Genomic DNA, 13,180 nt, shown 5'->3' with positions numbered 1-13,180 from the left:
TGTTACTTAGGAAAAATAACTAATGAGAGTGAAAGAAATACCAAATACAACAATCACAAATAAGAGTTTGTGTAACCTGTTTCTACCACAATTAAAAAAAGCTCTTTTGAGTATGAATTGACCTCTGTTCTGATTGTTTATGATTTGTTTATATCTTGTAATTGTAGGGCGTAATTATAAGGATATGACCTTTAGTGAAATGCTACTTATTAATATGCAAAACTTAAAATTTCAGAAATCTGTCGAAATAGTATAATTCATTACAGGTCATAGTAAGTAATTAACAAGTTTGATATCTTCAAAGCAGTAAATTGATAGAAATTTGTATAAAAATCAGATAATCACAAAAACATTTGAGAACTACTTTTTAGCCCACCATCATCAGATGGTGGGCTATTCAAATTGCCCTGCGTCCGTGGTCCGTGGTCCGTCCCTCCGTCCGTCCGTCCGTAAACAATTCTTGTTATCGCTATTTCTGAGAAAGTACTGAAGGGATCTTTCTTAAATTTCATATGTAGGTTCCCCTTGGTGCCTAGTTATGCATATTGCGTTTTGAGACCAATATGAAAACAACATGGCCGACAGGCAGCCATCTTGGATTTTGACAATTGAAGTTTGTTATCGCTACTTCTGAAAAAGAACTGAAGGGATCTTTCTCAAATTTCAGATGTAGGTTCCCCTTGGTGCCTAGTTATGCATATTGCGATTTGAGACCAATCGGAAAACAACATGGCCGACAGGCAGCCATCTTGGATTTTGACAATTGAAGTTTGTTATCACTATTTCTGAGAAAGTACTGAATGGATCTTTCTGAGATTTCATATGGAGGTTTCCCTTGGTGCCTAGTTTTGCATTTTGCGTTTTGAGACCAATCTGAAAACAACATGGCCGACAGGCAGCCATCTTGGATTTTGACAATTGAAGTTTGTTATCACTATTTCTGAGAAAGTACTGAAGGGATCTTTCTCAAATTTCATATGAAGGTTCCCCTTGGTGCCTAGTTATGCATATTGCGATTTGAGACCAATCGGAAAACAACATGGCCGACAGGCAGCCATCTTGGATTTTGACAATTGAAGTTTGTTATCACTATTTCTGAGAAAGTACTGAATGGATCTTTCTGAAATTTCATATGGAGGTTTCCCTTGGTGCCTAGTTTTGCATTTTGCGTTTTGAGACCAATCTGAAAACAACATGGCCGACAGGCAGCCATCTTGGATTTTGACAATTGAAGTTTGTTATCACTATTTCTGAGAAAGTACTGAATTTATCTTTCTGAAATTTCAGATGTAGGTTTCCCTTGGTGCCTAGTTATGCATATTGCGTTTTGAGACCAATCGAAAACAACATGGCCGACAGGCAGCCATCTTGGATTTTGACAATTGAAGTTTGTTATTGCTATATCTGAGAAGGTACTGAAGGGATCTTTCTCAAATTTCATATGAAGGTTCCCCTTGGTGCCTAGTTATCGTTTTGAGACCAATCCGAAAACAACATGGCCGACAGGCAGCCATCTTGGATTTTGACAATTGAAGTTTGTTATCGCTATTTCTGAGAAAGTACTGAAGGGATCTTTCTCAAATTTCATATGTAGGTTCCCCTTGGTGCCTAGTTATGCATATTGCGATTTGAGACCAATCGGAAAACAACATGGCCGACAGGCAGCCATCTTGGATTTTGACAATTGAAGTTTGTTATCACTATTTCTGAGAATGTACTGAATGGATCTTTCTGAAATTTCATATGTAGGTTTCCCTTGGTGCCTAGTTATGCATTTTGCGTTTTGAGACCAATCTGAAAACAACATGGCCGACAGGCAGCCATCTTGGAATCTTTCTCAAATTTCATATGGAGGTTCCCCTTGGTGCCTCGTTATGCTTATTGCATTTTGAGATCAATTGGAAAACAATATGGCCGACAGACCGCCATCTTGGATTTTGACAATTGAAGTTTGTTTTCTCTATTTCTCAAAGTACTGAATGGATCTTTCTCAAATTTCATAAGTAGGTTCCCCTTGGTCCCCTGTATTGCATTTTTGGACCAGTCTGTCCTGAAAACAACCTGGCAAACAAACAGCCATTATCGTTAAATCTCAAATTTCTTATATAGCTAGTATTCCCTTGTTTGAAAAGTACTGGAGGGATGTCTAAATTTGCACAGATTAGTAAAATGAAGGGAAAAGTAGAGAAAAGATCAATCTGACATGGAACCTATGAAGATCATTCAATGGTGGGCGCCAAGATCCCTCTGGGATCTCTTGTTGCGTGTTAAGATTAGAATTTTATTGATGAAAAAAGAATAATTGACTCAGCACAAGAAACAAGGAAATATTTTGACCTGGCCTGATATCTGTGGACGCCAAGTACAATTCTTAGAGTCAGATGGTGATCTACAGAGAACAATTAAATTGTTAATCAAGCTAAAAATAGCCAGTATCTTACATGGCCATAGCCTATCTGTCCACTAGTCTGTCACCTAAGAAATTCACTGGCCATATAACCTATTTAATGACACAAGTAACAGTACCGCTAAACCAATCTCGGCTTTGAAACTCCAGACCATTGTTACATCATGAAGCAAATAAAATAAAACACTTTCCCACGTGGTATTTGAATTGTTTTAGTCTCATGTCTTCGTCTCTTAATTGTGTTGTGAAATATTTTGTAAAATTTTCAAATATGTTCAAAAACAATAAAATTGCAATAATCATAATTTCCCAATTACTGGGTAAATTTTTTGAGGTGTTTGAGGGTATGGGGGGGTGGGGGGGGGGGGGGGGGGGGATAGAAATTTTGTAGTTTATATATTCCATTTGATACAACACATATAATCAGCTATATTTGTCGACCATGTGTATAAATTCGGTAACTGCCATGGACATCTTTTCCATGAAATTTACACTACGCAAATAATATTTTTTCGATGAAAGAGCAAACAAAACACTGCACATATTCAAGGCACATTGTTAATTCAAAGTGAATTCCTGACAATTAAATATGAATACTATAACAGGCAGATCAATACAATGGTGTCATTGGTGTCGGAGTCAGACAATGTACAGGTCTAAAACAATCACTTCATTTGTTTAAATTTGAATTTATTGTTTGTAATCTTTTATTATGTTTATATTTAAATTTATTCATTACAGGAAAGGACAAACGACAAAGTCGCATGAAAAAGCTGAAGAAGCGAATATCGGCCAGCTTTGGACGTCTCTGTAAGTATCCTCAATATCGACCAGCTTTGGACGTCTCTGTAAGTATCCTCAATATCGGCCAGCTTTGGACGTCTGTGTAAGTATCCTCAATATCGGCCAGCTTTGGACGTCTCTGTAAGTATCCTCAGTATCGGTCAGCTTTGGACGTCTCTGTAAGTATCCTCAATATCGGCCAGCTTTGGACGTCTGTGTAAGTATCCTCAATACGGCCAGCTTTGGACGTCTCTGTAAGTATCCTCAGTATCTGTCAGCTTTGGACGTCTCTGTAAGTATCCTCAATATCAGCCAGCTTTGGACGTCTGTGTAAGTATCCTCAATATCGGCCAGCTTTGGACGTCTCTGTAAGTATCCTCAATATCGGCCAGCTTTGGACGTGTCTGTAAGTATCCTCAATATCGGCCAGCTTTGGACGTCTCTGTAAGTATCCTCAATATCGACCAGCTTTGGACGTCTCTGTAAGTATCCTCAATATCGGCCAGCTTTGGACGTCTCTGTAAGTATCCTCAATATCGGCCAGCTTTGGACATGTCTGTAAGTATCCTCAATATCGGCCAGCTTTGGACGTCTCTGTAAGTATCCTCAATATCGGCAGCTTTGGACGCTCTGGAAGTATCCTCAATATCAGCCAGCTTTGGACGTCTGTAAGTATCCTCAATATCGGCCAGCTTTGGACGTCTCTGTAAGTATCCTCAATATCGGCCAGCTTTGGACGTGTCTGTAAGTATCCTCAATATCGGCCAGCTTTGGACGTCTCTGTAAGTATCCTCAATATCGACCAGCTTTGGACGTCTCTGTAAGTATCCTCAATATCGGCCAGCTTTGGACGTCTCTGTAAGTATCCTCAATATCGGCCAGCTTTGGACATGTCTGTAAGTATCCTCAATATCGGCCAGCTTTGGACGTCTCTGTAAGTATCCTCAATATCGGCCAGCTTTGGACGTCTGTAAGTTTCCTCAATATCGGCCAGCTTTGGACGTCTCTGTAAGTATCCTCAATATCGGTCAGCTTTGGACGTCTGTAAGTATCCTCAATATCGGCCAGCTTTGGACGTCTCTGTAAGTATCCTCAATATCGGTCAGCTTTGGACGTCTGTGTAAGTATCCTCAATATCGGCCAGCTTTGGACGTCTGTGTAAGTATCCTCAATATCGGCCAGCTTTGGACGTCTGTGTAAGTATCCTCAATATCGGCCAGCTTTGGACGTCTCTGTAAGTATCCTCAATATCGACCAGCTTTGGACGTCTGTGTAAGTATCCTCAATATAGACCAGCTTTGGACGTCTCTGTAAGTATCCTCAATATCGGTCAGCTTTGGACGTCTGTGTAAGTATCCTCAAACCCAGCATGATTTCTACCGTAATTATGTGACCATCATAAATTGATTACAACTATTTTGTGTATATGCATAGTCTGATGTATACAAAAATGTCCCCATGGGGCCCTGCAGCTCCCCCCTTCCTCATTTACCTGACTTCCTAATTTACAAATATCAGACTCCTTTCCATTTTTCCATCTTCTGTTCTTTGAACTTTCCTACCCATTTCATTGCTTTGTGACTGTAATAACATCCTTCTATGTAAACCAGTTTCTCCTTCTTTCTTTCTTCTTTTCTTTGACTTCCCCTTCTACTGAGTATCATTTCCCTTACCCACCCACCCCCCCCCCCCCCCCCCCCCCCCCCCCTTCTTTTGTCTTTCACAGGGATAACAAAGAAAAGAGCAAAGATGCATTGAAAGGGCACAGGATGTCAAAGGGACATACCCTTAATGTACCAATCTCCCATGCCTTTCTCCTTCCCCCAGTCCCCTTCGTCCCCCTCCCCCAGTCCTCTACGTCCCCCTCCCCCAGTCTCCTCATCCCCTCCATATGTGTTCTGATCTCTCACTAAGGCCAATATCTACACACAGAAACATGTGTGTCTTTGTTTATATAACTCTCAAATGCCTTCAGATGCACTGGGTCAAAAGTCCTGATTATCACGTGGGCCTCCCATAGTTTGTTAGATTCTGGTGGGAAACTTTCCAGAAAAACAGTACAAATCTGGAATAATACAATAGCTAATGTGTCTGTCATAGAAAACAAGGATATATGTTCAAAAATATACTTCCGTATGGAGATAAGGATTTCATAAAAAAAAAAAAAATGAAAGGCTATAATTAACCAATTATCATGGATCAGTAAACATTTGTGATTGCATGGAAGAAGGTGAAATGTATTCTTCACATTAGAAACAATATATAATAACCAAACAGTCATCATGATTAAGATCCTGGATTGTGGTAAAACTCTGCAAAATCCACAAGTTTATTCCATGGATTAATTAACATTCTGTAAAAAGTGGTTGTCATTATCAATGTTAAGGTGAGTGGTGGGTTTAATTATGCATGTAACCCCTGATTCCGTACCAGATGGGGGACAGGGTTATAGATTATAATCGGACTTTGTCAATTGCACAATATTAAAGTTTTCCAATTAGCTGGGATTTGAGCTTAATTTTTCTAAGTATGTGCTGTCATTCATGCACAAATCTGGAATAGACTAATTGTTTCTGATATATACAACCATTCTAACACACATTTCAGAGTCTGAATATCCCCTTCAATTAACTGTTATTTGATCGTTGTTAATTAATTAGAGAAGATAAAGATCCTGGGATTTGAGCTTAATTCTCCATAAGTTCAATGTGCAGTCATAACCGAATTTAGAATATACTTATATATGCATGGCCATCCTAACACACATTTCAGAGTCTGAATATGCCCTACAGTTTACCATTAACCGGGCTTTGATTAAGCAGGGACACAGGAGACATTATAAATATGTGTAGCTCTTGTTCTTTTGTTTGCCCTATATCATGTGTTCTAATTCTGCAGGTCAGATTTCAATAATCAGCAATGTCTACAGTGAACATTTTCTTTGATTTCCTGGCCCTCAATGATTTATCTGGCTATATTTTAATCAATGGAATTATTGATCACGATATTTTATCATTTTAGCTCAGATGAGATTTGGTTCTCTTGGGAAAAATTTGATGATTTGAATTGTGTCTGGGAGACGAAGGAAAACTGGCATACCAATAATGATCGGGAAACAATTTCCTCCTCAGCTGCCAGAATTCTCATTTCTCATGCAGTGATTGCCTTAAAATAGCTTGTGTTGATTGGTGTTCTGGGAAATACAGGCCCCATCAGCCTCTTGATTACATTACCAGGTTTAACAGTGAATCTGGAGAGTACATGACCCAGTATGTAGTCTGTATGAATATAGGGAGGTGTGACAGTTAAAGCCGCCCGTACCAGAATATTAAATTTTGATGATGTAGCCAGCTGAGATTATCTAATTGAACAAATGCTGAAATACTTGTTTTAAATGCCTTTGAGAAGGCTCCGGTTTACAATAATTCATTTTGGCTGGAAGTGTGTTAAAGATTTTAATACTGGTTGCTTTTCATGGTGATGTGTTTGTATTAGGAGGGTTTATCATATAATAGAATTGACATTGACCTGAAAATAATCAGATTTGATACAATGTTTGACTTTTTTTTTATATAGATGTGATTGACCTTTTTAGGTCACCTGAGACGAAGTCTCAAGTGACCTATTCTAATCGCCTTTTGTCCGTCGTCGTCCGTCGTGCGTCCGTAAACTTTTTACATTTTCGACTTCTTCTCCAAAACCGCTTAACAAAATTCAGTGAAATTTGGCAGAAAGTTTCTATGGCTGAAGGTCAACCAAAATTGTGAATTATATGGTCCCCACCCCCCAGGGGCCTGAGGGGTGGGGCCAAAAAGGGTCAAATTGACTAAAACTTCAAAAATCTTCTTCTCTACTCTCAGATATGGTGGAGTCAAACACTCTTTATAGATGAAAGGGTCTTGTGGTGCTTTACCAAAATTGTGAATTGCATGACCCTGGGGTCTCACGTTTGCCCCTGGGGAGGGGGTAAACTTTACTATAGTTTATATAGGGAAATCACATTTTTGACTATTATTTGTTGGATTTGTATCGGAATTCATTCTAACTTGGTTCAAATTATCAGCATGGGATGACAGTTTGATGGTATGTACATGTTGGCCCTAGTTGACCCCCAGGGGCTGGTGGACGGGGCCAAAAAGGGTCAAATTGACTAAAATTTCAAAAATCTTCTTCCCTACTCTCAGATATGGTAGAATCAAATACTCTTCATAGATGGAAGGGTCTTCAGGTGCTTTACCAAAATTGTGAATTTCATGACCCTGGGGTCTCACGTTTGCCCCTGGGGAGGGGGTAAACTTTACTATAGTTTATATAGGGAAATCACATTTTTGACTATTATTTGTTGGATTTGTATTGGAATTCATTCTAACTTGGTTCAAATTATCAGCATGGGATTACAGTTTGATGTTATGTACATGTTGGCCCTGGTTGACCCCCAGGGGCTGATTGGCGGGGCCAAAAAGGGTCAAATTGACTGAAATTTCAAAAATCTTCTTATCTACTATATGTTAGAATCAAATACTCTTCATAGACTGACCTCATTAGGACTGATGGGTGGGGCCAAAAAGGGTCAATTTAGTTGGCCGAAATATTTCAAATCTCAGGTGACCGTTAAGGCCCTTTGGGCCTCTTGTAATAGAGATGTGATTGACCTTTTAATAGAAATGTGATTGATGTTTTAATAGAGATGTGATTGACCTATTAATAGAGATGTGAACTCTGACCAATCTCATTGTGTTACCATCCTCTGCATGACTATAGTCCCCTACTGGTGAAACTGGGAGACTATAGGTTTCCTCCCTGTCCGTCTGTGCATCCATTTGTCTGTCCGTCCGTCCACTCAGTTTTCCACACTTTTCTCAGTCATGCTTCAAGATGAAAGTTGGTATGTAACTTCAGTATGAGTAGATACAGATCAAGTTCGAGTTGCAGGGTTTTTGGGTCAAGGTCTCTGTTTCTATTTTTAGCAGGGGCGGGTAGGGGACTTGTATTTGCTATATAGCAATACCCAGCATGCTTGTTTGATCAGTAAATTGAAATAAGATAAAATCCATTATGTGAGATCCTTGTTCTGTCTAGATGTAATGTTGCGTCTGCCAAAATGAGGTTCTTTTCAAATTATAGCCGAGTTGTACATCAATCTGGAAAAAGTAAAAAAAAATTAATGTTTCGAAAGTAAGTATAGGTTTGAAGTTAAAATCGGTATGAATGTTTTGTCTGTATTTGATGATTGATAGCATCTATTATATATATCCACAAGTGTGTATGTTTCACCAACACAGTTAATACATAGGTAGTATCGTTCCCAAGAAATGGCTTTGATCTGAATATTCAGCGATTTAGTCAGTTCAGCTGTACTTACCTCTGTCAAAGTTCCATGATATCAATTTGTCAGCATTGTGTGTGTGAATGTATAAGTGATTGGAGGGCCAAGTCTGAGGTGCTGACTAGGAAAGTAGCCAACCTCACATTGTTGTAAAGGATGCAGGCCAGTTATATAGATCTAGAGCTCTCAGTCAAGTGTAGACCTTTATAGAACTACAACAATGTAGGCCAGCTATATAGAACTACAAGGATATCGATGTATGGTCAATTTTATAGAACTACAAGGATGTAGGTCAAATTTATAGAACTACAAGGATATAGGCCAAATTTATAGACATGAAAGGATGTAGGTCAAGTTTATAGAACTACAAGGATGTAGGTCAAATTTATAGAACTACAAGGATATAGGTCAACTTTATAGAACTACAAGGATGTAGGTCAACTTTATAGAACTACAAGGATATAGGTCAACTTTATAGAACTAAAGGATATATGTCAGCTTTATAGAACTACAAGGATATAGGTAAGCTTTATAGAACTACAAGGATATAGGTCAACTTTATAGAACTACAAGGATATAGGTCAACTTTATAGAACTACAAGGATATAGGTAAGCTTTATAGAACTACAAGGATGTAGGTCAACTTTATAGAACTACAAGGATATAGGTCAGCTTTATAGAACTACAAGAATATAGGTCAACATACTCTCTAAGGATGTCACATATCAAGGTCATTTCTAGGACATATATATCATATTTTATGGTCAACGTACATATTAGTACAACTGGCAAGGTTATATGGGGACTTGTAGTATGATTAAAGAATAATGGCAGATGGAGAAAAATGACACTAAATAGATCAAATGAAGACAGAAAACTGTGTTAAGTGTGTGGAGGGGAGGTTGTTGGGTTTGTTTTGAGACAGCTGGGATCAGAGAGGAGGATCGAATCATGCCTGGAATACATACAGTTGTGATTGGAACTGGAATAGTTATAGTGCTGTCATTTCATTAAAGATTGGCTTGGTGCTGAAATAGTACATCTAGCTGACTGTGGACTGGATGAGACCTCTTAGGGTTCATAACTACAAATGTGTTGACTGATCTTTATTGTGATTCACGAGAATTTTCTTTTGCTATATTGTAAATGTTCTGGATATCAATTTGACTAAATTACTGGATGTCAGTTTAACTATTATGGGATATCAGTTTGACTTTTATGGAATATCAGTTAAAATGAGTTTGACTATTATGGGATGTTAGTTTGCCAATTTTGGGATGTCAGTTTATAACTATTATGGGATGTGTGTTATATGACTATTATGCGATGAGTGTGTTTTATGACTAGTTTGAGATGTGGGTGTGTCTAATATGGGATGTCAGTTTGACTATTATGGGATGTGTTATATGACTAGTTTTGGATGGGTCGCTCACTTTTCAACTGTGACTGTTATGGGATGTCAGTTTTACTATTATGGGATGTGGGTTGTATGGCTAGTTCGGGCTGTGTGTGACTATTATGGGATGTCAGTTTGACTATCATTGAATGTCGACGTCTATGTCATGTGACTTGTGGGATGTGTATGTTATTACTTCAACGTAATTCTTACCCTTTTCTGGCAGATTGGGCATTACCACTGTGATGATCCAGGCTCTATATACCTCTTGATTTAGTTTGTTTTTGAGATCTACTGGAGATGATCCAGGCCCTATATACCTCTTGATTTAGTTTGTTTTTGAGATCTACTGGAGATGATCCAGGCCCTGTATACCTCTTGATTTAGTTTGTTTTTGAGATTTACTGGAGATGATCCAGGCCCTATACACCTCTTGATTTAGTTTGTTTTTGAGATCTACTGGAGATGATCCAGGCCCTATATACCTCTTGATTTAGTTTGTTTTTGAGATCTACTGGAGATGATCCAGGCCCTATATACCTCTTGATTTAGTTTGTTTTTGAGATCTACTGGAGATGATCCAGGCCCTATATACCTCTTGATTTAGTTTGTTTTTGAGATCTACTGGAGATGATCCAGGCCCTATATACCTCTTGATTTAGTTTGTTTTTGAGATCTACTGGAGATAATCCAGGCCCTATAAACCTCTTGATTTAGTTTGTTTTTGAGATCTACTGGAGATAATCCAGGCCCTATAAACCTCTTGATTTAGTTTGTTTTTGAGATCTACTGGAGATGATTCAGGCCCTGCAAGCCTCTTGTCTTAGTGTGGTTTTGAACATTTCCTGGCAGACTGGAGGGAAAGTTAAGTGCTTATACATGTCAGGGTTTACGGTCTACTATAATACTACAGCTGTTTTATCCCTCAAGCTTCCAGAGAACAAACTTCAGTTCTGACTTTGTGTTGAAGTTTTCCTTCCAGCTACATAGTGTAGCCTCTGTCTATAAACCAGAACCTGTATAATAGGGAAACCTTTGTAACCAGTATTTAGATTTCAGTCCCACCAATTAAATGCATTATATCATCATGGCTCTCATTCTTTTTTTAGACTATGTTGAATATGGTATGTAGCTCTATACTTATGTACGAAGTTGGGAAGATAAAGGTTGGAATTGAAAATTAAATTGAAAATGGTGCAGGCAATTGTTAGTTTCCAGGAGCAGAATACTCCTTTTTGTTTTCAACCTGAAATTTTCAAAAGTCAACATAAACATTATCATGAAATAGAATTAAAATTCAAGCACTGTAGACCAATTTTCTTCTACAAACTGAATCTGTGTGATCATGGAATGTGATCCTCCTGTTTACTGAACTAAAGTTCTGATAGTGTTAGTTTTGGAAATCAAATCTGCCATAGCAAATATATATATGTCCCTTCAAATATTAGTATATATCATAAGTATGCTGTGATGCCTTCACAGTAGTTTAATTTATAAGTCTATTCTTGATGGAGACTAAAAATAATGTCATCTCCAGCTTGTAACAAAGGTTATCAAAACCTCACCTTCATTGATTGGACACCTTTAGCTGAACCTGTGTAATCTGGACACTTGAAATAAACATACCTTTATCTGAACCTGTGTAATCTGGACACTTGAAATAAACAGACCTTTATCTGAACCTGTGTAATCAGGACACTTGTAATAAACAGACCTTTATCTGAACCTGTGTAATCAGGACACATGTTAAAACAGCCCTTTCTCTGAACCTGTGTAATCAGGACACTTGTAATAAACAGACCCTTATCTGAACCTGTGTAATCTGGACACTTGTAATAAACATACCCTTATCTGAACCTGTGTAATCTGGACACTTGTAATAAACAGACCCTTATCTGAACCTGTGTTATCTGGACACTTGTAATAAATAGACCTTTATCTGTACCTGTGTAATCTGGACACTTGTAATAAACATACCTTTATCTGAACCTGTGTTAACTGGACACTTGTAATAAACAGACCCTTATCTGAACCTGTGTAATCTGGACACTTGTAATAAACAGACCCTTATCTGAACCTGTGTTATCTGGACACCTGTAATAAACAGACCTTTATCTGAACCTGTGTAATCTGGACACTTGTAATAAACAGACCCTTATCTGAACCTGTGTAATCAGGACACTTGTAATAAACAGACCTTTATCTGAACCTGTGTAATCAGGACACATGTTAAAACAGCCCTTTCTTTGAACCTGTGTAATCAGGACACTTGTAATAAACAGACCCTTATCTGAACCTGTGTTATCTGGACACCTGTAATAAACAGACCTTTATCTGAACCTGTGTAATCTGGACACTTGTAATAAACAGACCCTTATCTGAACCTGTGTTATCTGGACACCTGTAATAAACAGACCTTTATCTGAACCTGTGTAATCTGGACACCTGTAATAAACAGACCTTTATCTGAACCTGTGTAATCTGGACACTTGTTATAAACAGACCTTTATCTGAACCTGTGTAATCAGGACACATGTAATAAACAGACCTTTATCTGAACCTGTGTAATCTGGACACTTGTTATAAACAGACCTTTATCTGAACCTGTGTAATCTGGACACCTGTAATAAACAGACCTTTATCTGAACCTGTGTAATCTGGACACTTGTTATAAACAGACCTTTATCTGAACCTGTGTTATCTGGACACCTGTAATAAACAGACCTTTATCTGAACCTGTGTAATCTGGACACTTGTAATAAACAGACCCTTATCTGAACCTGTGTAATCAGGACACTTGTAATAAACAGACCTTTATCTGAACCTGTGTAATCAGGACACATGTTAAAACAGCCCTTTCTTTGAACCTGTGTAATCAGGACACTTGTAATAAACAGACCTTTATCTGAACCTGTGTAATCTGGACACCTGTAATAAACAGACCTTTATCTGAACCTGTGTAATCTGAACACTTGTAATAAACAGACTTTTATCTGAACCTGTGTTATCTGGACACTTGTAATAAACAGACCCTTATCTGAACCTGTGTTATCTGGACACCTGTAATAAACAGACCTTTATCTGAACCTGTGTAATCTGGACACTTGTAATAAACAGACCCTTATCTGAACCTGTGTTATCTGGACACCTGTAATAAACAGACCTTTATCTGAACCTGTGTAATCTGGACACTTGTAATAAACAGACTTTTATCTGAACCTGTGTTATCTGGACACCTGTAATAAACAGACCTTTATCTGAACCTGTG

At 38.2% G+C, this 13,180-nt stretch overlaps 1 protein-coding gene across 2 annotated transcripts in view; it reads left to right on the top strand.

The window, feature by feature from the left end:
* Window positions 1-13,180, top strand: part of LOC117317960 (cyclin-dependent kinase 14-like) — a 51,708-nt gene that overhangs the window by 12,655 nt on the left and 25,873 nt on the right. For both annotated transcript variants that reach the window (XR_004530279.1, XM_033872929.1), the window contains exon 2: window positions 3,149-3,217. Coding sequence is in view for 1 of the 2 variants with exons in the window: in XM_033872929.1 (XP_033728820.1) it covers window positions 3,149-3,217 (69 nt within the window). In the remaining variant the exon portion in view is untranslated. The remainder of the gene's footprint in view (window positions 1-3,148; window positions 3,218-13,180) is intronic.

The sequence above is a fragment of the Pecten maximus genome, chromosome 19 (genome assembly GCF_902652985.1).
Source record: "Pecten maximus chromosome 19, xPecMax1.1, whole genome shotgun sequence".
NCBI classification, from domain to species: domain Eukaryota; kingdom Metazoa; phylum Mollusca; class Bivalvia; order Pectinida; family Pectinidae; genus Pecten; species Pecten maximus.
The sequence above is the reverse complement of the archived record's forward strand: the minus strand, read 5'-3'. Positions and strand labels throughout refer to the sequence as shown.